Source organism: Pan paniscus, chromosome 3 (assembly GCF_029289425.2).
Source record: "Pan paniscus chromosome 3, NHGRI_mPanPan1-v2.0_pri, whole genome shotgun sequence".
Classification (NCBI taxonomy): Eukaryota; Metazoa; Chordata; class Mammalia; order Primates; family Hominidae; genus Pan; species Pan paniscus.
In genome coordinates this window covers 52,335,280-52,360,482 of record NC_073252.2, presented here as the reverse complement: position 1 = coordinate 52,360,482, position 25,203 = coordinate 52,335,280, and the positions used below count along the sequence as shown (strand labels likewise).

The window sequence follows — 25,203 nt, the reverse complement described above, 5'->3', positions numbered from 1 at the left end:
GACTTTGAAAGGGCAGACAGGGATGAGGTTCTGAATGCTGAATTCCCCTGAGCCTTCCTCTCCAGCAAAAGCAGCTTTCCTTTTGTCAGTTTTTTCAATTTAACACCCGAACTGAGGCAAATAATCTTCACTTGCATAAAACCATTGCATGACTTCACTAGTGGCAGATGCCCTAGAAGAGGATGCTTATTCTTCCAGAGCCCATTCAAACCACCCATCGTTTCTAATCTCATAACAAGAGTTTGATCCAACATAGACCAGATGAAAGTGTATGATCTGCTGCCATATGAAATAGCAAATACACCAAAGGAGCTGCAAAATGTTGTTAATTTATGTTAAATGTAGGGGACATGTATGAAAATATATTCTAAAGGACTATTCAAAAGGATGAAACAAAGGTTGGATCAGGCGGAATTTATTGAGATAGACATGTATACCTGGATTCAGGATTTCCTGTGGTGGCTCAAGCACCAGCGGTGGTATCAATCACCTGCTAGTTTAGTAGAATAAGGCCAGTAAGATATGAAGTAGAGATGTTGCTTGGCACACTGAAGAACAATGCTTTCAGACAGAAATAAAATACAAACCACAACTGTAATTTTAAATTTTCTAGCACCCACATTTTAATATGTTTTTAACAAATTATCTCAAGTGCTCAATAGCCGCTAACCATGAGGCTAGTGGCTGTAGTATTAGATAGCACAGTACAGGCAAAGGAGTCTGGAGAATTAGAAATCTGGAATGGATTCACAGCGTGCAAACTGCTTAACCACTGCCAACCATACCCTTGCTTTGAAGGATCCAGAGGACTCTCCTTTTACTAAGTTGTTAAGAAATGCACTGGTGAGGGAAGCATGCTCATATAAAGGACAGTTGCATCCTGTTATATAGCAGCATTAGCTTGTGGTTGTATCACAGTTTAAAATGGCTACAAGTGTGAGAATGGATGCTGAGTCATAAAAACAGCATATGTACTAATCATTTGCTTGCTTTGTCTTGCATGCATTCCCCACTGTTCCTCTGTTCTGAATGTGTCAAGGAAGCAACGTTTTCCAGGCTTCTTTACCCATCACTTACGGTTAGGTTCAGCCAATGGGAGACCTGGAGGGAAACTGGAGGGAAGAGTGGAAGGAAAGCCAGGGAATTTCTTCTTTTCTTACTTCAGGTAGCATTTCCAGCAGAGCCTGAGCCTTCTCTGATCCCAGCCCTCAAAAGACAGCCCCTCCTTCTGTGATACCACCTCCTATGGACAGCCCTTGCCATGATTCTAACTCCTGACAGGCAAACCAGTTTCCTGTATCTGTTAGTGGCATCTCTTCCCAATATCTAGTGTCTTGAAGCTTATAGTGGCTTTCGGATGTTGCTAATTTCTGGTTTGCATCACCATCTACTATTTGACTTCATCTTTCCCTTGCCCATTTAACTGATTCACTGCATTATATTTATCTTGATTAACATAAGGTAGCTTCTGTTTATTCAACCAAACTCTGTTTAATGCAATCCCTTATTATAGACACCTCTAATCCATGGGAAGAGATCACAAATCCCCAGAAATTGATATACACTGATCTCTTAAATAAAGCCTACCTGTTTTTCCCTGATGTTTTACAGTTTTAAGTATTCAATACATCCTTATGATACACACACAAACATAGAACTTATATGCCAAGTATTACAGTTTTCTGTGGCAAGATTTTCTAAAATCTGGGAGCACTAATATTACCTGCCATGCGAAACCTGTTACTCTTTGCCACAGGATAGACGCTCCAGGAAACAGATTTTGAAGTAGAAACTAGAATTCAAGAAGTCCTTAAGACAGTTGTCAGGATCAAACTTGGGAAGTGAAAAAGCAATGTAGTCACAACAAAGGCCTTAGATATTTGCGTAAGGAGCTCTGGAGCTGGCCTGTCCCTTCAGAATTGCCAAATATTGATGCAAAGGGGCTAAGCTTTAAGAACGCCACCTTCACCAGTCACTGGCTGCAGACAGGAACCCTCCTCCCTGATGGGGCATGACCTTGGGCAAGACAGGGCTCCCTCCTCAGGGAAGACCTCAGCAGAAAGCCCCCAGCTTCCTGTATTGTTGAAAAAATATGAATGTTTGAGTCCTGAAGAGGACAATCAGAGCAATCACCATAGCTTCACCTTGGGACACTCAGAGCCACTTGTTTTGTATAATAGATTTCTCTTTCTCTTTTTTTTTTTTTTTTTTTTTAGACGGAGTCTCACTCTTGTTGCCCAGGCTGGAGTGCAAAGGCGTGATCTTGGCTCACTGCAACCTCTGCCTCTCGGGTTCAAGCGAGTCTCCTGCCTCAGCCTCCTGAGTAGCTAGGATTGCAGGCACCCGCCATTATGCCCGGCTAATTTTTGTATTTCTGTAGAGATGGGGTTTCACCATGTTGGCCAGGCTGGTCGTGAACTCCTGACCTCAAGTGATCCGCCTGCCTCGGGCTCCCAAAGTGCTAGGATTACAGGTGTGAGCCACCACACCCCGCCTGTATAATTTCTGAAAGCACCTCCTCCCTCTTCCTGTGCCCCCACATCCCCCAGGGATACGTAGAAGGGAAAGGCTAGTGAGGTAACCTACAGCCTCTTCTGTTGTAGCTGTTCTGGGGGCTACAACTGATATTCATCATCTCCTTCCATGACCCATTCACCTACAGCTTCTCTTCATCAATTAGCACCTCTGCTGGTCTTGTTGGTTGACCTAGTGGGCTAACCCAGAACCCAGTTACTGTGCTCTTTTCAAGCCATGATTCTTGTCCTTGTCAATTTAACAGCAAAATGGGACAAAAGAGTACCAAGAGTTGCCCATGCATACTGCTGGGTGCCAGATTTATTCCTCCCTGTCCCCACTGTATAACAGCAGCTCAACCTCTAACACCATAGGTCTGTAAGGTTCGACGGCCCAGTGGGAGGGGCTACTTTTCACTATAGTCTGGACATGCTGCAGAGCCCTTTCCTGTACCAACTCATGCCCAAGATTACATAGCTATTGAGTTACCAATCTTTCTGGGCCTCAGCTTCATCTGGAAAATTAAGAGAATCACAGTACATATTTTATTATGTTGTTGTGACGACTAAATGAGTTTGTATGAAGCATATAAACAGTGCCTGGCACATAACAAACCCTACAACAGCCAATTCTAAGTTTTATATTAATTTGCCATGATCTACAAATAAGGAATAAAAGTATATACAATGTGCTTAGAAAACACAGAACTATGCGTACATTTTTCTTTTTTTTTGAGACGGAGTCTCGCTCTGTCACCCAGGCTGGAGTGCAATGGTGCAATCTTGGCTCACTGCAACCTCCATCTTCCAGGTTCAAAAGATTCTCCTGCCTCAGCCTCCCAGTTAGCTGGAACTACAGGCATGCACCACCACGCTGGCTAATTTTTGTATTTTTAGTAGACAGGGTTTCGCCATGTTGGCCAGGCTAGTCTTGAACTCCTGACCTCAGGTGATCCAAACGCCTTGGCCTCCCAAAGTACTGGGATTACAGGCTTGAGCCATCATGCCCAGCCATTTACATTTATTTCAATAAGAACTTTATCATTTGTAGTTAATTTTATGTATATTCTCTGGATTTGCTTCAAATGAAGTTCAGAATCCTTCACTATTGTCATAAGAAAAGCTAAACTTGGATATGGGAGAGAGTTAACACCTAGGTAAGTGACCTTTGCCCAATGGGGTATTGGAGCCACTGGATACTCTCCTCTTTTACTCCTCCAGTGGACATTCTGAGGTGCATTTTATGTAGCTCCTCAGAAGGATCCTGCTAGGATCAAGCCTCAGTTGCCCACAGATGTGATCAGCTCAATAACTCACCACGAAATTGGCTTTCCTTTCCTATTTGACTCCTTGCAATCCCTATTCTTGTTTCTGAAGATCACATCCCAAAATAAATTACCTACAAGGAAGATCTCTCAGGCTCTGTCCTCTGGAGGAACTTAGTCTAGGACAATTAGTACCAGAAATAGCCCAAGGAAGCAAAGGCTTTAGATGGATTCTGGACCTGTATCACACTCTCTAGTCACTTCATTGCTGGTTGGTGAAGTGACTAGACAGTGCACTAGTGCACTTTCCTTAGTAGTGGGTTTGAAGTGCAAGTGGAAAGGAAACAGTGGCACTTAAACTGTTGGGGGCAACGATAAGTCTAAGGACTGTAAGGTTACCCGGTTTTCAAAATGGACTTTAGACACTTTGAAAAAAAGAAAATGACAGGCTCAAATTAGCTAACTATAACTCAAGGCATACTGTGAAAGTCAGAATGCATCCATGGCAGTGTTTATAGACTGTTATTTCAGCAGCCATGGGGCAAACAGTGCCAAAGGTCAGGCTCAGGATTTGCACAATAATAGCAGAGCCACAAAGAATACAGGCATCATCTTTGAGGTTGTGCATTCAAAGTGAGCCCTAAACCCTGGGCTGGGGATATTTGGGTAGAAAAGCTAGAGAAGATTGAATCCCCAGATATTCTTAGCCCTCAGACCCCTCTTCCTTGCTAGAGGAAAGAAACCTCTCTTTGCCTGCATAACTCACAAAGTTCTCACATGTAGCAGGTGCCTCACAAGATGATGCTCAACCTCCATTAGATCCACTCCTGCCTCCTCTCCTTGACTGTGACCAGTAACTATCATCACATTACAGTCTGAGCAAGGAATATAGTATCTACACCAGAAGAATATAGTGTACACACCCAAAGAATTCTAAGATCTGGGCTAACATGACTAGGAACTGAAGAAACATGTGAAAGTAGATATTCAAAGTGTGAACCAGGGCACCAGAATAAGACTGCATTTTATTGACATGGTGGCACTCTCCAGTGGATCAAGCAAGGAGTCCTGGAGGCAGTCCTAATATACTGCTGGCATGCCTCCTTGGAACTCAGTGTTGCAGGTTGTGTTCCCTGGGAAGAAACTCAGATGGAGATTATTAGCATGCAGGAAACTTATCAGTGAGTGCTCTCAGAATCAAACCCTGTAAAACGGAAGGAAAGGAACTAGGATTTGACTGAGAAAAGAGTTCAGGGGGACAAAGCAGAAAGGCGCCCTGGGAACTTTGAAGGTGGGAAGGCCCTTCAGAGTTGCTGAGGTGGGCTAAGACCCAGACTTTATACCACCCACACCCAGGCATGGGAAATATATTGGCTGCCCCCAGAAAGGGGTCATTTTGGGCTCACAATGCTGGCATACACAGACTCATCATATTGACGAGAAGGTGGGGTTGCTCCCACAATGGGAGGCAGAAAGAAGCATGTCTGAAACCCAAGATTCACTGGGCATCTCTTGGTTCCTTTATGTCCAGGAAAGCAGCCGTCACCCAGCAAGTGTAATTATATCTTGTTGGGATGAAGGTCTGGGCACACCACCTCAGAGAAGCAACCTAGACCCACTGACAGGTTGCTGCAAAGCTGTGTAAAATCTGAAATGTGTAATAGAATAGGGAAGATAAATATTAATCACAGCCTCAGAACCAGCTGCAGCAGGGGACCATATTCTTTGTCCCACTACTCCTCATCTTTTTTTTTTATTGAGATTACAGCCTGCCACAACGTAGGCTACAATGAAATGAACTTGACCCTGGGCCCAAACAGATCTTGGTGGTACAAGTGGTTACACTGTAGTGGACCCCTCTTATGTTCACTTCACACCTCTCAGCTCACTTCCTTGTTCTATTACCTTGGCAACCAGATGCACACCGGTGTAACTTGATACACTTTGCCTGAGCCACACCAAATATTTCTTGCTTTTTGCACCACCCACCCCCTCATCCCATTTCTCCATTATCACTATATGGGACACCTGCAGGAATTTGCTAAGTGAATTTGATACAGGCACAAACATGGATGGGAAAAGGAATTAACACCCATGGAGTAAACTTTGCCTCATCCCATTCCTCATGAAGATAATTTTCAGGTGCCTTCTATTCAGCTCCACAGAGGGTCCTTGGCATGTTTATTCCCCAGTTGCCCACAGAAGTGATCAGCTCTGTAACGCATCCCTGACTTGGCTTTCCCTCCTTCCCTATTTCATTCTTCTTTGTCTTCCATTCATTCTTGAGATCAATTACCCAAAGAAACTACCTCCATGCAAACCCTTGTCTTGGTTTCTGCTTTTGGGAGACCGATTTCGTGAGGTTTAGTTCATCTCCACTTTACCATTGAGCCTACATTTTGCCCAAGGCCAGATGGTAAAATGAAAGGACATTCGGTGAGTGTCTTCAATGCCTCATCACAAAGGTATCGTAACAAGGCAGTTATCTTGAAATCTGGACAACTTCAAGATTCACTTCACATGAGTGATTCCACTTTTGGAGGACTTCCTAAAGGCTGGCCAACACAAAGGCTTCTGTGAAGACAAGGACCTCACGGTCAGTGACAGCCTCCTCACATTGGATCCTTGGTAAAAACAAGTCAATAGGCACTGAACTGTCAATGTTGACAATCTGTTCCAAAATAATCTACCATTATCTTTTCCAAGCACTTACTAAGCCGCACAGCTGTTTTCTGTTTCACTAAAAATAATCTGTTCTCTATCACACCTTATTTTAAAGTCATTTTTCAGCTGAATATCTGTAAGCACAGTTGGCAGAATTCCTAATTATTTCACTATGTGCCTTCTCTCTCACTCTTTCCAAGATTCTATGATTTAAGATATCTTTACTTTGACTGAAACACTGGAATATCTTCTGTGTCATAAGGAGTATTTGGAATATGAATTCTTGGAGGATAGGCATTATAAAGATGTCTTTCATCTTAATATGCCCACAGCACCTTGTTCACAGAAGATACCTGAATGTTTGTTGAATGAATTTACTTGAGATCTTAGCAGGTCCAGCTGTTGAGTTTCTTCAATATTGATAACTCAGCAAATCTGTCTGGTGGTTGTCTGTCAGTCAGGATCAACTAAATTAAGCCCTAATAACACAACTTTATCGTATTAACACACTGAGATTTAGCAGTTGTTTCTTACACTACATGCCCAAAGGACAGCAGGGGAGTTCTCTTCAACAAAGTCACTTAAGGATCTGGAATGAGAGGTTTCATCTCAACATATACTTCTATGATCACACAGGCAAGAAAAGGAAATATGGCAAATTAAAGACTGGCCCTTAAAGTTCCACTCAGAAGTGACATATATCCCTTTGCACTGGTTTCTTCGGGCAAAGCAAGTCATATAACTAGCTTCAGAATTTTTTTTAAACAATGTACTTAGTAATGTAGTTTTCACCAGAAAAAAAAATGTAGCATGAATTTGTAATTATGTATTTTGCCCTGAATTATCTTGGCTCCCTACTTCACTTTAGAAGAGACGTATCAACCTAAAAGCAGAGGTTTATACTGCACAAATAAAGAGTCAAAAACCAAGACAAAGGTATGCAGTTGCAAAATGGCCATTTATTGCCTACAGGGGAAGGAAAGGGAGGGAGAGAGGGGAAGTACACAGGTGCAAGGAAACAAGCATATATTTAGCCCTATACATCATGTGTGAGCAGTAACCAATCTCCAAAATGGAAAAAAATATTTTGTTATCTGACATAGTAGTTAAGGTTCTTAAGCACCTCCCTTCTGAGCTGCCACAAGATTTAAAAGGCAGGACTGCTTTTTTTTAGTCAATGTTCACATTAATGAAAAAATACTACCAACCGTGTCCTTTTGCACGCACACTTTGTACAGTGTCTATTGTGAAAAACATCTCAGCTGAGCAGTTTTGGTCAAGATTCAGACCTCATCAACTGTTTAACTGTAATAAATAGAAAAATAAAGCAGCTGGTGATTTTGTCAGAGAGAATGTGTTCAGTAAGAGTAGAACCACTTTCTCCAGGGATGGCAGAGAGTGTTAAATGGTTAAAACACCTACAGAACCAGTCTATTAAACATTAAACACTAGCAAGCTACAATTACATGGCACTTCATTAAATAGTCTAATTTAAAAAAAAATCTTAGATTTTAAACTGATTACTGAAACACAATAACAAGTTGATTTAGTCCTTGGCTTTTTCTTAGAACAAAAGCAAAGTAAATATACAACCTAAAACAGCAGAATTTGTTTTGGAATAGTATCAATGGAAACTACCAAGTATTCAGGGAAAAAGTTACTAAAACACCTTGCTTGGTTTTACAGTCATGTGCTTTGCTTTGCAACCATTAGAATTAGATAGTTACAAAAACACTTTATAGGCCACAGAATGACTCAAATGTATGCAAAATAATGAATTCTTTAACTTAATGCCAGGTAATGAAAATAAATGAACCTTTCCCTACTCAAAACGATAAATTGAGTGGAAAAGTAGATTGTCCCATGGACAATTAGTTGGCACTTGTTATATAGTTGAAAAAAATCACAACAGAAGATATAAATTAATCCATGGCGAATTTGACCAACACCCTGGCCCTTATAGAGAGAAAAAGTACATACACACTCTCTTTAAAAAAAAAAAAAAAAAAAAGCCCTCCATACTTCCCCACTCCAGAGACAACAAAGCCAAAGATGAAACATTCAACCTTCTCAAAATATTCCAAGTAGTTCTATTGAACTCTGTATCTCAGCTTCTCCAAGATGAAAAAGTTGTTTGCATTTGGACAACTGTACGAATGCCCATAGTGCACATCTCAGTGCTGCTGGTGTTTAAGAAATTTGTCACTCATAACCCTGAACAATTCCAGATCCAGTGTGCAGTAACACAGCCATCCAAATCCCTCCCCTTGAAAAGTTGGCAGAGCACCGCTCAGGAATTTCACAGGTAAGGGAATATATTTTTAGCAAGTTAAGCACAGAGAAAGGACAGTACAGTTTCTAAGTAAATACAAACCCAGATACTGCATCACTTACTGCATCAAGATTGAAACAAGCAGCAGGATACTAAGTCTGTTTGGTAAGAAGCAAAGCCATTGTTTGACATCAATGCTGAACCAATTTTGTGACTTCAGATAACTACAAACTAAATTAAATTGGTACATATAACAATTGATAGCTTGAAAGACAATACATCAGTGATTTGAAATTAATACGAAACTGAAATGAGCAAGAAAGGACCACTTCTGAGAGGGTTACCATGATTCTTACGCTTTAGAGTTAAAAGTGACAGACATACAACTGGAAAATTATCTAAATTTTGAGAGATTGTTCTAACAAAAATAACTAGTACTAGGCACCAAACTAGAGCCTCCGAAAGATTCTGAAAGCTGAATGGACCATGCTACCACCATGCCAAAAGAGTCATATCACTTGGCATTTGTATATCCTTTTCATAATGTGATTTGTTTCTGATGACATACTTCTAAAATGCAGTTCAATGCTACTCAGTTTATACAATGTACCATAAAAATTAACAATTAATAAGCACAAATGTCCTTATGTCATAGGCTTTGAAAGTGAAAACTATTTTACTTAAAAAAAAAAATTCCATTACTTCAATGTCATGTCTGTTGAACGAAGAACTCAACATGCTTATTTTCCTTTGGTTCCAAGAAAAACCCAAGTCTAACCAAATGTATGCCACAAGGAACTGCCAACTGGGTTAAAGCTTGGTATTTTCCTGGTTATCACCCTATTTCCTGGTGTAGGACCTGGGGTTTAATAGAGACATTTACATAAAAAAGGTATTTGGTTAAAACAAGAAATATGCATGCTCTTCCTTACCACCTTCCTGGAAAGAACTGCTTTTTTTTCTTTCTGTGAATCTTGTTCAAGACATCCTGTAGTTTAGATATATGGGCTGCTTCTTTTTTACCCTCAAGCTTTTAGGTGACACTTATAAAGGTGAGCATATCATTCTATAAAATGAAAGATGCTCTTGGCATCCTGTTCTTAAACAGATTAGAACTTTGGTAAATAAGACAGATTAAAGATGTACTAAAATGTTTGAATTAATTTTGGTGATCATGATGCTATTACAAAATTAGAATCGCCCAAAGCAACCATAGTATAAAAGTTCTCATCTGCCTACAAATTTAAAACTTTAGTTCAAGTTTCTGGCTTCCCTAGTTAATTTCTCTACCTACAATTCACACAGTTCTCCAAACATGGTATGACTCAAAGGGAAAGGCATAAATGAATCTACTACACATTAGAAAAGTGACCTTTTTAAAAGGGTAGAGCAGGTGGGAAAAAGAATATCTTATCAATGTGAGAATTCACATTTCTGTCAAAATGTAAGTATGTATGAGTGCTATTTTGAAAATGTGCCATAAAGTCTTTGCTTGCTATAAAAACCATTATTTTCCAAAAACTGGTCAGCATATTTTGCAAAGCTATTAAAATATCTCAGAAACAGAATAAAAAAGCTTAGAATCAAATAAGCATTGGGACACAGTCAATTTTATCATTAGAAAATCTAGCCATGTATTAGGAATGACATAATGTATGGTTATATGCCTCTGGTTCTTCAAAGAATGTATTTAGCCTATTCTTCCCTGTGCTTTCTATAGTCTGCTGTTTCATACTAAAAGTATAGATGGCATTAGTGATTTTTAGAAACGCTTGGAAATGCAAATATAAACTTAAATTTTCACCCATTTAACAATATAAACTTAGAATTTTAAAATGGAACACTATATTTGCCCATGTTCCAGTTTTAATGTGCCACATCCTCAATTCTAATATAATCTACCATAGAATCAAGTGATATGAGCCTTAGATATCTTTCAACTTTCTCCCTTGCTTCTCTGTGATTTAACTTTAAGACACCAAAAAAAATAGGGGCAAATAAGAAACAGCTTTTATATTTTTGCCAACTACACTAAAACACAGTGGCTTCTTTAATACATTCACACAGGATGCTAATTAGTAAAATTAAATACCTGCCTATGAATATCAGAAAAGTAATTTGAAAAGAAAGAGCTTGGAACAAGGCAAATGGGAGGGGAGGAAAAGCTGGTCTCAGAACCCATTGTGCCATACCTGACTTCAACATGTGATATTCAAACGAATGTTCACACGCCTTACATCAAAGAAATGAAACAAAAATATTCAGCTATGTTATTATACAAAATTTTTTTTACATAAAACATCATAAATCTGGAACAGATTTACTATATCTGAATTCTAAAAAGTTGCCTATAGAATGGTGCTGGGATTCTGTTCTCTGCTTGCTTTTAGGCAGTGCTGTTGCTTAAAAGTTGACACCAGGCACAATATTTTAAAACAAAATCAACGAGCAAGGAGCAGTAGGTGGATCTGAGCCTTTCCCAGATGTCAGGCCTGAGGATGCTGCAATATTCCCCATCAAAATGTGTAAAGCTATGAGGTGGATACTGATGCCTGAGAGAGTGGGTGACTTGACATGCACTTGTATGACTGTAATAATGGCAAACAGTACAGTTTTCTCTTCCTCAAACAATACTGTTTTAGTAAATTTAAAGAACATTCCAGTTCTTAGACAAATATGGAAATAATATTTAACAGTTTTAAAAAAACATGTATCACATTCTAAAAATGCCCAGATTTTCTTTTATCTTCTGATTAAAATATGCAGCAGCCCAATGGCATAAAGCTTAACTCATTCTGATAACTAGAAAGTATATGAGCATATATATTTTACTTTCATTGAATATATATATATATGTCATTCACCTCTTCCTTTTGGCTTCTCACTGCCAAAGTTCCAAATGGCATGCGGTTTAACAAGACAATGCTGAGGAAAGCAGCATTTCTGATCATCTGAATTGGCAGCTCAAAACAGATACCACTCCTTTTACAAAGGGAACAAAGGGTGAAGGGTATGTGAAATTTGGGCAGTGGGCTAAAGGGAAACCGTGCACATGAAATTTGGGTTACCATGCCCCAAGTGTGTACCACCCAAAACATAACACAATTACCTACTTCAACAGAGCTACTACCAACATTTACTAAAACCACATTAAAAATACACAGGATAATGAATGGTTTGAAAGAGCGCATTTGAAGCAGAGAGAACCCAATTACACACCTTCCTGCAACAGAGTGCCTCGATCATACACAAAATAAACTTAAGCTGTTTACAATGTTTCCCATTTTTTTTTATTTTTTCCCTCTACATTTAACTATTAAAAAAGTTTTTTATTAATAAATGGGCTCCTCTGTGGTTCATATACAATCATAAGTGAACTTTAAATTCCATTTTATACAAACATCTCAAAAAATATTGGGAGTGAAGTATGGTAGGAAATATTGCTCACATTGCTAATTAACATGCGTATATGAAAGGAGGAAAATGTTTTGTTAGTGCATATACCTCCAGAGCAGAAAACCCACCCAAAACAAAAGATCTAAAATAAAACATACAGTAGCTGATTACAAAAAAAGGTAATGTCCACAAAATTAAGTTTTTCATGCTATTCTACTTTCCAGTACTATGCTTCAGGTAATCAATTTGCATGGCTAGATGTTGGATACTTGAGGTATATAAGAAGGGAAACCTGCATGTTGAGGAAAATCTGTCATCTTAAGGGTTGTTTCTTTTTGTTTGTTTATCCTGGTACTTTAACATTTTTAAAAGATATTTTATTTACATCAAAATTCACTGAACTACAATGACATTCCAATTATAATAGATGACAAACAACGCCTCTATCACTAGGCACTTTTAAAAGGGAGTTCAGGCTTTACAGAACCCTTCTGATGCAATCCCATGTATGATATGACATCATCCCACCACCCTCGTCCCACTAAAATTACCCTCTGGGGAAATATTACCTTATATAGCCTGATTAATTTACTATGGAAGAAATTAGCATAAAATGACCAAAGTAAATGCATCATTTAAGACTAATAAAACAGCCGAAGATGTCAGGTTTGAAAGATGAGACAAATTGTGTATATTTAAAACTAATTAAATAATTTAAATTTGACCTGTACTTTATATATTAGTGAGACACAAATATAGGCTATTGTCTTTTAAAATTTCATTCACATAATGGAAAATTTCTTGTTTATTAAAAATATCACATTTTGAGACTAGAAACAGTAAAGTGCATGAAAAGTTTAAAATATAAATTTCAGAAAACTCTTATAGCAGCAAAAAAGCAGAATAAAGAAAAACTTAAAAACACAGACACAACCTTTTCCTGTTACTGTGCCATAATTAACATCAAGTAGCCAACCAATTTTTCCCCAGAAAACAGTATTCTGTTCACTGCCTCTTGAGTCACAGATTTTCAACTGGCCCCTCCTAGGCAAAAAAAAGATTCCAACATACCTAAAGGCATCAACAATTGGGAATAAACCAGTAGCTTCTTAATTCAACCCTGACAGACAACAGAAACAAAGATTAAAAGCATATGATGGCCATTTGGCAGCTAGAGTCAGGAAAATGACCCAACGTTTTCAACTACTGCCCCAAATTTGTTCTCTCTCCCAAATCCTTTGCACTGTCATCTCAAGAAACCAACAGCCACATAATCTATGTTGGAAACACATAAAATATCTGTATGATTTTCCCCATCTGAAACTTTGATCAAGGCCTTTTTATTCAGCAGATTTTTTTCTTCTTTTAACATTTGACTATAATGGCAAAAATGATATAGGTCATATAACATCTGTTTTCCTGGCACAACCAGACAGAAGGTTGAATTGGAATAAGGAAAAATTCATTCCGTGGGCATCCTAAACATACCACATTCTATTTTCAAGGTATGTGGCAATACAGATTACTTACTTTTTCTCTATAAATAAACTTGAGAGACAGGCTTAGAATTAATACTTCCAATAAGGTTATATATAAAGGACAAAAAAACCAAAGTGATTCCTCAAAAAAACTCCAAACCAGCATTTGGCCAACAAATTGTCATGTGGTGTTACATGCTGGATTATAAAAGTATACTGTGCAACCATCTTTAATTTTTCAAATTTTCTTACCATGTATAGAGGCTATATCATAGTTTATGTACTGAACAAGTAAATTTAAGTACTCTGTTAATGTGCAAATGACTTTGGAATCCAAAAGTCAGTTATAAAGGAAAAATTCAAGGTTTTCCCTGGAAGGCATATCATCATTCAGTTTAAAATACTGTATTTATAGTTTTTAAAAATTGCCTTTTATAAAATGGTTGGCTCACTGAAACCATTCAAAAGGAAGTATTTGTTTTGGAAAAACAAATACACTGTTATTGGGCCTCAAATTGGTAATTTATCAATTTTGAATGCTGGCTGTTAATACAATATAAAGAAGGTCCAATTTAAAAACATGTTAAATTAAAATTTTGTAAAGAGAGTAATACTTTGGTTCCAGCCCTACTGCCAAGTGATACCAATATGCACAAAAATGTACAAAGTCTTACAGCAAACACATAATGAAAGAAACCTGAAGAAGCAGCTTAAGGATGGCCATACTTCACTCCTACATACTTTGATTTACAACTGTACAGGTCCATAGCAACAGATCCCCGTCTTGGCGGGGCAGTACTCCACTACCTCCGATTAGGCAAGTGAACACCATTGACAAGAGGCAGGAGTGGAGGGTGGAGTTCAAGTTGTGTTAACAGTGAGAAGTGGTCTGAAGGGATGTGAGGGTGTGGACACCCAGTGATGTTGTTCTCAACCAGCCATTGAGGATCTAAAGGCCCCAGGACACCAAGCACGTTCATATGAGTCTTGGAATAGAAAATGTAGTCAATCACGCCCTGGAAAGAGATTGGGGATAGGAAAAAAAGAAAAATTCAAGATATATAAAGAACAATCCATAATTTATAAAAACCAAAAAACTGAGTACCCTTTCTTCTGGTACCTGTTGTCTTGATAGTGGGTCAAATAAGGCTCAAATATTCAATGGGTATTACATGAAATAAAGGTGGCTCAATAGGGAAACACAGCATGCTATTGGAATTATAAATCCTTCCATTTGTGTGTAAGTGATAATTTGAGAAGCTAAACACATTAAATTATGTCTAGTCATCTTTAGAATTGGCCTGCTTGGTTTAGTGAAATCCAACATATCAGTATAAATATAATGGAGCCTGTACTAATCCTATTGGCTATAATAAGTAGAAAATAAGAATATTTATATAAGCACATACATAGTTAACGGTATTATTTTCAATTATTTGCATATCAAGATATCCAAACACACCTGACTGAAGCTGTAGTAAACCATGTTTATGGATTTGCTAATCCTAGTCTAGCTTTCCCAGATTTGCTACATACATACAACACACTACACAGTTAACTATTCTATTCTTAATTTAAAATACTCATTTTCACAAATACTGGAATATGTGTAAATTCTGGATTTCCTTGCTACATAAAGACAACTCAGCAAAAATCATTCAGCAGGAAGCCATACATAGCAGTTTTATCTCTCAGAGCTAGATGACTGGATTTGTCTGATCAGTAAGTCTAAAACCAGGGGGCTTTTATTATCCCAGGTTGTGTATGCAAGACAGCAAAATCAAATTTCTTCCTATCTAGTTCCTATTCATATCAAGATAGCCTGAGCCCAAGTAGGGAGAAATATTTCTACACCTGTAAAAACCTATTTACAAATACTATACATGAGTTCCAGCCAATACTTTAAATGGTATTATAATGAAATGGGCTACTTAAAAAATAAAAACTTTTAATGAAAACAAATTTTTTTATTGTGAGATTTTGGACACAATCATTTCAGTTTGTTGATTTTCATTTGACCAATATCAAAACACCAAAACTGTTCCTCTTCTAAGAGACAAGATTCAGGTGCAGTGTCTCATGCTTGTAATCCCAGCCCTTTGGGAAGTGGGGGCAAGAGGATGGCTTAAGTGCAGGAGTTCAAGACCAGCCTGGTAAACATAATGAGACCCAGGATTTTACGAAAAATTTAAACATTAGCCAGGTGTAGCAGCAGGCACCTATAGTCCCAGCTACTCGGAAGGCTGAGGCAGGAGGCTCACTTGAGGCCAGGAGTTTCAGGCTACTTACAATTGTCCCACTGCTTTCCAGCCTGGCTGACAGCAAGACTCTGTCTCTTAAAAAATAATAACAAAAGAAAAGAAAAAAAAAAAGCCCTTATCCAACCTTACTTTACCACAAATTAAGGAACTTACATGAGTCCAGGGGACTCCAAGTTTAAACAGTCAAAAAATGATAGGATCATAAGGTATTATCCCTTCATTTTGGTTATAATGCCTAGTTTTACAGTGATATTTTGGAAAATGAGTTAACAAGGATCACGGTAGTTTTACTTCTCCTTATGAGACAACTTTTTGCTTCAATTCTAAAATAAAACACATGAAATAATCTCAATTACTTATGTTGAACAGAATCTCCTATAGGGCTGGGCACAGTGGCTCATGCCTGATGCCTGTAATCCCAGCACTTTCAGAGGCCAAGGCGGGCAGATCACTTGAGGCCAGGAGTTAATTACCAGCCTGGCCAACATGGTGAAACCTCCTCTCTACTAAAAATACAAAAAAAATGGCTGGGTCTGGGGGCGTGCACCTGTAGTCCCAGCTCCTAGGGAGGTCAAGGCCCAAGAATTGCTTTAACCTGGGAGGCAGAGGTTGCAGTGTACTTAGAACATGCCACTGTACTCCAGCCTGGGCGACAAACCCTCCTATATCTTACAAACCCTCCTATATCTTACAACCTTATTAGAGTGCCGTCATGCACATCAACTGCTAGAGTTCTTTGCAAACGTAGGCCCCAAGAAAAAGATAAACACTCCAGGAAGTAAGACGCTTTTAATAGAATGCATCACTTGTAACTATTTTCATGGTTTGAAATATCCAGAGTAAAAACTCTTATCAAAACTCTCAGCCAGGTTATGTCTGTGAATTCACCCAACATATTTGTACATATGCATCTATGAGGAGGATCCCTAACTTTGATCATATGCACAAAAAAGGTTATAGACTAATGATTTTTAACCCCTTTGAGTCAGTTTCTTTTTTAAAAGATTTAATGCTAATAATGTGGGAAAATGCACTCTTTATATTAGTAAAGACTATTATTGTATAAGTCTATAGAACTGTATTTCAACAAAAAGTCAAAACACAACGAAAATATTAATAGTCTGTTACCACTATGCTAAGCTTTTTTAAAAGAATGCCAGAAAATTACAATTTCATAATGTAACAGAAAAGTTTACTATTTGCTATAAAATAAAAGCTGCCCTTCCTTTTTTTTATTAAATGATTTGGGCACACCCTCAGATTAGAGGATAAACATGGGGTGAGGAGCAGCAGTAGTAGGTTTGAATTAAGCTGTTTATTAAACTTACCTGGTCTGAAAGTAATGTTGAAAAAGGAGTAATTCTTCTAATTGTTTACCCTTCAGTTCATTCCAAATCAGTTTGCAATTAAATGAATCTGAGCTCTAAATACCTGTTTTCTACATTTCTAGCTTGTTCAAGGACGAAGAAAGTAAACAAATACTAAGCTAAGCAAACAAAATTTAACACCTCACTGATACAATGGCCCCTCACTAATACAATTGGATCTGCATTCGATGCTGATCACATGGCATTTTATATTTGATGTTACTTACCCTTTTTTACTGATTGCTTTCAATACTGGGATAGCATTAACTATGTAAAATATATGTATAAAACTGAAAAGTTCATTTTCTGTTACTTGGACTAAGAGCTCAATTCTCTCTACTCAGGTGTGCCCTTAGTCTCTAGCCATCCTTCCTTGAAATACTATTCTATTGTCTCATCCCATCTATCTATCCAGCCAGCCTATTTATCTTCCCATATATTACTCTCTCCCACCAACTTATACCTTTATCCTTCTCTCTGATCCTATCTTATACATCCAAACATCAAACACTCTCTGAGCCAGGCATTTCTAGTTCTTTAGCCATACTTATTTGAACAATGTAAATGGCTCAATAGGATTTTTGATTCAATTACTAACACATGTAAGAGCTTTTGAAGGACTGTCAGTAAATAATTTTAAACCAATTCAGATGACTGAGGAAGGTGGATTAATGTCCCAAATTGTGTTTCTCTGATTTTTATTTATGGACAAGGAAGAAGTAAGCTTTAAAAAAGTCTAGGCTGGGTACAGTGGCTCACACCTGTAATCCCAGTACTTTGGGAAGCTGAGGTGGACAGATTGCTTGAGCCCAGGAGTTCAAGACCAGCCTGGGCAACATGGTGAAACCCTGTCTCTACCAAAAAAAAAAAAAACCCTCAAATATACAAAAATTAGCCCAAGACCAGCCTGGGCAACATGGTGAAACCCTGTCTCTACCAAAAAAAACCCCTCAAAAATACAAAAATTAGCCAGGCATGTTGGCACACACCTGTAGTCCCAGCTACTCAACAGGCTGAGGTGGGAGGATTGCTTGAGCCCAGGAGGGTGAAGCTGCAGTGAGTCATGATTGTGCCACTCTAGGTGACAGAGCGAGACCCTGTCTCAAAAAAAAAAAAAAATCTAGGCTGGGTACGGTGGCTCACACCTGTAATCCCAGCACTTTGGGAGGCTGAGGCAGGCAGATGGCCTGAACCCAGGAGTTTGAGACCAGCATGGGCAACATGGCAAAACCCTGTCTGTACTAAAAATACAAAAAATTAGCTGGTCATGGTGGTGTGTGCCTGTAGTCCTTGCTACCTGGGAGGCAGAGGTAGGAGGATGTCTTGAGCACAGGAGTTTCAGGCTGCAGTGAGCAAAAATCTTGCCACTGCACTCCAGCCTGGGTGACAAACTGGGACCCTATCTCAAAAAAAAAAAAAAAAAAAAAAAAAAGGGCTATGTGAAATAGAATAAAATTTTTTTCTTTTTACCTACACACATACCTGAACAATAGTAATAGTTGCAGAATTACTAAACACTTATTTTCGGGAACTTTGTCACAGGTTTTCTGGGTTACGCTGGCAGATATATATCACTATAGTTACAAGGATAGGATTTAAGCTGTGGTAAACTGTATCATTAAAAGGTATTCCTTTAAGTTTACATAAAAGCAATGATGTGCTAGAGTCAGCTAGTGCTAGCTTTCTTAGCACCTCTTCCCAACTCTATGTTCAATGGTATCATGTTGGAAGATAGGATTCTGCTACAGAAGTACTTAAACCACAGAAATCGGCAAACACCACAAATAGAGCTTTTTCCCAAAAAGCTCATTATTAAATATTTACCAGCACATCACTACATACAAGTGGCTGGAACAAAATGAACTATCGCTGGATTGAATTATCTTTTCTAATAGCAAAAATACTAAATTAGATTCAATTTCTAAGCAATTTTTTTTCACTTCATGATTATGAAAGCTGATTAGTAACAACACACGAATTTCTTTTCTTCCTCCTCCTATTTGTTTCTTGGAAAGGAGCTAACCCACGCAAAAATAGAAAAAGGTTATTGGAGATATAAGGGAGGCCATTTGTAAATTTCCTTTGGTATTTTATTAAATTTCCTCTAGGCTTCTTATACCAAACCACTTTCTAACACTTGGATTTTTCCAGATAGTATAAGATTCTACTATAGATGCCTGAAATGCCAGAAAGTCAGAGAGAGGTATAATAGCAGAGCTACAGGTACACAGAGTGATCAGAAAACTAGCACTGGGAAAGAGATTACATAAAGCCACCACAATCTGTCTTTCTAAAGAATAGCTGGTCCTGTACAATCAGCCTTTCCATTTTTTTTCATATTTGTCAAAAAATGTCTTTCTTTTCCTTTTAGAGTGTCCCACTGCCTAGGAATATATTAGCATAAATACACAGATATAAAGTAGAACCAAAGTACAACCTTCTCTAACCCCATACCCAAAAATAACCTGAAAAACTTAAAGATACTAAGATATCAATGGAAAGTAGAAAGAAAATCTTGAGAAAATACTACATAAATTCATTCAAAGTGAGTTTTGCTATATTCGGTGCTTTTCTGTGGGGGGCGGGCGGTTGGGGGAGGGAGGTTACTGCTGAAAGTTAGGGATGGTTTGAGCAGGTGAGGGTTAACTATATTGATATATACAAAGTGCTTTGACCAGTGCCTGGTACCTAGTGAGCATTTTAGAAGTTTTTGTTATTATATTATTTGAAATCTAAACAAGAGAGCAAGAAGAATTTAAGACAACAATAGCCACAAAACCCAATAAACCTACTTATATTTAGGTGCATACTTAGCCTAGACATTTTAAGAATCTAAAAATTCCTGAAGATTATACAATTAATCATAAAGAATTTACACCTTTTTTGTTACATGCTTGTATCTGAAATAATTTCTACACCTGCCCAAAGGCTGCCACTCACTTTGAAATCAAAGGTGTAATTGGTGTAAGGCATCAAGTTATTTTCATAGGCGCTCTTAAGTTGGAAGCCATGTGTGATTCTCCCTTCTGAGCTTCCATTCTTTCCATTGCAGCTGAAGTTCATAAGACACTCATTGTACCTTAGTTCCTTGAAGTCTTTATGGTTGTCAGCTACTCCTCCATTGCTTAAGTATTCCACAACACCTGGTAGAATAAAGAAGAGACACTTCCATTTAGCATTTAGACCTTACACAAGGCTTCACAGCCAAGACTTGTTACCAGGTTAATCCACCAGGCTCAGAGTGGTCTTCTTAGGTTGAGCCGTATAAAACTGCCTTTTGTTGTTGTTTAAAAATAAAAAATCAAATACCAGCCATTTCATATGAGTCAATCAAATGAATCAAAGGATGTTTGCCTATTTCAGAACAAAATATATCAGGAACACTCAAAGATATCCTTAGTTTTCTTAGTGGTTTTTCAGGCTAAAGATGATTTCCAGGACCTAGGATGGCATTCACCAGGAAGGTATTAACCCTAAATGTTTTTGGAAAATTATTCCAAACCACTATCTCTTTAGTATTTCCCCATTCTAAGCAATCAACAACTTTGCGAATATATAAGTAGAGCATATTAATAAAAATAGTTTACAACAAAAACAGATTTTGCATCTTCAACATTTCAATGTCTAATGTCAGCTAGACAATATCATTCTTTATTTTGAGCTAGAGTGAGTTTTCTCAGTCTGACACTATAAAGCATATTATATGCCAGAAGTATACCACTTGGCTAAAAATACAAGGCTGAAGAGAAGAATAGCATTCAGAAAAGTGCACTGCTTCCACTGAATTAGCAAACATGAAAACAGTATCAAAACCCTTATGATGATTAGTGCACTGTTAGAGTCATCTTTCTATTTGTAATAAGGATTGATAGTAAGATATAATGAATGTGTGATAAGCACAATTATCAGTATTGTAAATAGCTCAGAAGGCACTATCATTTGTCTAGTATTTGCTACATGCCAGGCACTGTTCTAAGTGCTTTATTCATGTAAATCTCACAATTCTATGAAGTAGATAACATGATTCCCCCCTTGATAAAAATGAAGAACTAGGCTGGGTGCGGTGGCTCACGCCTGTAAAACTCCCAACACTTTGAGAGGCCGAGGTGGGCGGATCCAGCACCTGAGGTCAGGAGTTCGAGACCAGCCTGGCCAACATGGTGAAAGCCTGTCTCTACTAAAAATACAAAAATTAGCTGGGCGTGGTGGCATGCACCTGTAATTCCAGCTACTGGGAGGCTGAGGCAGAAGAATTGCTTGAACCCGGGAGGCAGAGGTTGCAGTGAGTCAAGACTGCACCACTGCACTCCAACCTTGGCAACAAGAGCACAACTCTGTCTCAAAAAAAAAAAAAAAAAAAAAAAAGGAAAAATGAGGAACTTAGTCACAGATTGCATAGTTCATAAGTAGCAAAATCAGGATCCAACCATGACAGTCTGGTACCAAAGTCATTTCACTATGTTGTGTTGCCAAATGACAACTAACTGGTTTTAACAAATCAAATACAATGGGAGAAAAACTTGCAGTTGAGAGTAATTCAACTTAAGAAAGGATTAAGAAAGGAGCATGTGGTTAAAGTGCCAATTAGGCTAAGGGTTAAAGACAAACATTTATAAACAATGATTTCAGCATTATTTGCTAAGAAGAAAAAGATGTTTTCAAGTTCAGTGACTTTTTTTTTAATATTCCAAGTGTAGGCATTTAGGTTATCTTATAGTAACCTTATTGTTACTTACTTTAAATAACTTAAAATAGCCTAGCAGTGATAATATACAAAATTTAGCATATGCTTTGGTATTGGCAAAAGAGTAATAGTCTAATGTTTTCCATTTGATACCTAAAATGCAGAAATGATTTTTATAAAAAGTAAAATGATAAAAGTTCAGACATAAAGTAGTTTAGTGGAGCTCAAGAAGTAATATGAAGCCCTAGGATAATTTTGATCATTCTTCTGTAACCACTAACATTATCCAAATATGATTTAATGAATTCACTTAAAAGTTGCTAACATTATTAAACTACAGAGCTACACGTAATGAATATTTTCTGGCTGCCCCTTCAGATCACCCTTCTGCAGTACACTCTGTGCCTCAGGCAGCTGATCTTTATTGCATCAACTGCAAATCCCTCCCCGCTCTAGCTTTTGGTTGGATTTGATCAATGGGCAGCCTAGCAGGAGATGAAAGGACAAAAGCAGAGTGAGGTAAGAATATATATTTCCCTGGCTCTCTTCTTTTTGGTTTGCCAGGGATTGACCGCTTCATGCAATTCAAAGCCATCACTCCTATTATGTGGCCCTTTCCTACAACTGTATTTTTTCCAAGTTCTAATGACAGACAGCTCCCACCACTTTCCCTTTTAGGTAGAGGAGTGGTAAAGAGATCTATTACTAAATCCCCTAGTGGCAGAGTACTGCATCATTTATTGCTTTGTTTCCCTTAAACCAGGCAACACCTTTGGTAATAGCTTCTTTATTAAACTCTCTTCTATTACCTTGTGTCCCATCCATGGAATTCTTATGATACATTCCTTAATTTATCTACTCAAAATTTAGGAGCTAGCTGGCCTTTGAACCAAGAGTAAAAGTGAAATTGAAAGCAGTGAGGAAATGATGTTATAAATACCTGAATCTGGCAATGAGTTAAGATCTGCACATAGCACCAGCGGGATGGAATTAGGATCTGCAGTTGGGCTGCCAGGCCTACTAGAGGCTTTCTCCAGAATGTTTTTAACCTCTGAGACAAACATCATGGTCTGGATGAGCTTCACATCAGAATACTCTGGGTCCCAATGCATGTGGGCATTTGCCACTATAAGCAGCTGTTTGTCTGCAGCATGAATAGGCTTCATACCTAAATTTAAACATTACAAAAAGAAGACAAAGTTATGCTTTATGTTTGAAGAAATGTGGCATCCTCAGGTTTTCTCAATATGATCCACAGCTACTTCTTTACTCTTTTCCATGAATTTATAACTTCCCTTTTATCTCATAAAGTAATTCTTAGAAGCTAAAGGGCTGAGATTCTGGTAATCCTACCATGGGAATTACTCTCCTAGATCAAGTTGGCAAACTGTAGCCCATGGGCTAAATCTGGCCCACAAATTTGGTATAGCCCTTTAAATATCTGTCATTTAAATAGCACAATAATGTAGTAAGGCAGGTTTTCAGTTGAGTTACCTAAACCTCAATTTAAATTCTTACTACTGTCTAATACTCATTCACCTTGCATTTCCCAAGCACAACACAGCACAACTGTGATAGGTCAGTAGTAAAGGCAGTAAATTATATTAACCTATATAAGATAAAATAAGAAAGTCATCTGCTACCTGAACAAATTCACACCATATACCGAAATAACATTATTTTTAAAATCAGAATTAGAGAGTAGTGTGCTATAAAAGTCTGGACACGTGGGTTTTAGACTTGGCTTTCTTACTAATTATTTTATGTAGTTTTGGGTCAGTAATTTAACCAGATTCTTTTGGGAAGTGAAATATTCAACTAGAATATCTCTAAAGTTTTTTTTTTATTCCTATAATTCTATGTTTTTTAATTCTGTTAAAATAAACATTAACATAGTACTTTCCAAATGGTAGATGGAATACATTAAGATTTTTGAAAATTAAACATAGTTAACATTTACTGACAGATGTCCATAAAATATTCAAGATATAAAACTATTAATACATATACTCACATTCTGTATGTTAGTAACTCTATAGAGAAATCAACAAGAGCTATAATCTAGAGTATGAATGACATGAGGGATCTCTCACTTTTTACTTTACATACCTTTAAACCATTGTACTATCCGTAAACATACAAATTTAATTTTTCTTTTATAATTTCTATAGAAGCGTCTCAAATTTTTCTATTGGAATATAAGCTTTGGGGGAAAAGACCTAATTTTCTAAGTCTACTAGTTTGTTAAAGTTTCTTTCCAGTCTCACCAAGCTATAATTATCTTCAATGTTGAGAAAATAAGAAACTGAAGTATCTGTTATATCTGACATAGTCACCTTAAAAGCAATTTGATCATAAATGTCTGTAGCCAAATCTTCTAAGCGATCTTCTTTTCCTAGTTTTATAGTGTCACTTTTAGCTATAGATTAAGTATTCACAATATTAAAAATTTTCCCCTTCAAAGAGCCATAAGCACTATATTACTAAATTCCCCTTCTATGAGTACAAGAGATATGTATTTCAGAACGTAAAAGTCTCTACTATTTAGAATTACTCTTCTGCAAATTAAAAGAGGAGTAAAACTCCAAAAGATATTCTCCACAATATCAGAAAAAAAAGTACCAAACTTTGGGAAGAATAAGATTGCAAAGGACATAAAGGTAAATAAAAACGGAGGGGCTAAGAAAAGTAAAAAGTCCAAAATTTCATATCAAAGATTACCTTTGATAATGAATAAATTGAAGTATGGTGAGAAAAGAAGGTTTGACACATATGCATGGTCTGAATAATTCAAATCAATACTCTAGTCCAAAATAATCTTTTCCTCTACAAAAAGTACAGGGGAAAAAAAGCCCTGATGTGGTCTCACTCCTTTCTTGCTTAAAATGTACTAGTAAACAGTGAAATGCTCAAAGGCAGGCAGTAAGAAGGATAAAAAAGGTCTGTGTATGAAGTACATAATGAGTTTCTGACTCTGAAGGAAGCTATAAATAATCTAAAATGCTAAAGAAAGTACCATGTAGATAAAAGATCCTGCTCTTACCCTGACAATGACTGAGATATAACAAAGAAACTAGAGGAAATGTGCCAAGTCCTTAACCTTAAAGACAAAATAATCACACTCAAGCTAAAAATATGATTCAAAAAGAGGGCCAAGTCATCATAATTTCTAAATTCAGCCTAACCAAAATATTCCCTATTTAAAAGAACTGTTTGGGATTAATGGCATATTAAAAAAGACTTTACATAGATTATCTGGTCAGTAAAAAAGACTGTGATAGAGAGCACAAAATATCCCAACAA

At 37.6% G+C, this 25,203-nt stretch overlaps 1 protein-coding gene across 4 annotated transcripts in view; it reads right to left on the bottom strand.

Moving 5' to 3' along the window:
- Positions 1–7,381: 7,381 nt before the first annotated feature.
- Positions 7,382–25,203, bottom strand: part of CNOT6L (CCR4-NOT transcription complex subunit 6 like) — a 108,348-nt gene continuing 90,526 nt past the window's right edge. For all 4 annotated transcript variants that reach the window (XM_034958606.3, XM_034958605.3, XM_034958604.4 and 1 more), the window contains exons 10-12: positions 22,841–23,068; positions 20,157–20,359; positions 7,382–14,604 (exon numbers count right to left, since the gene is read on the bottom strand). In XM_034958606.3, coding sequence (XP_034814497.1) covers positions 14,392–14,604; positions 20,157–20,359; positions 22,841–23,068 — 644 coding nt within the window. In that variant the 3' untranslated portion in view covers positions 7,382–14,391. The remainder of the gene's footprint in view (positions 14,605–20,156; positions 20,360–22,840; positions 23,069–25,203) is intronic.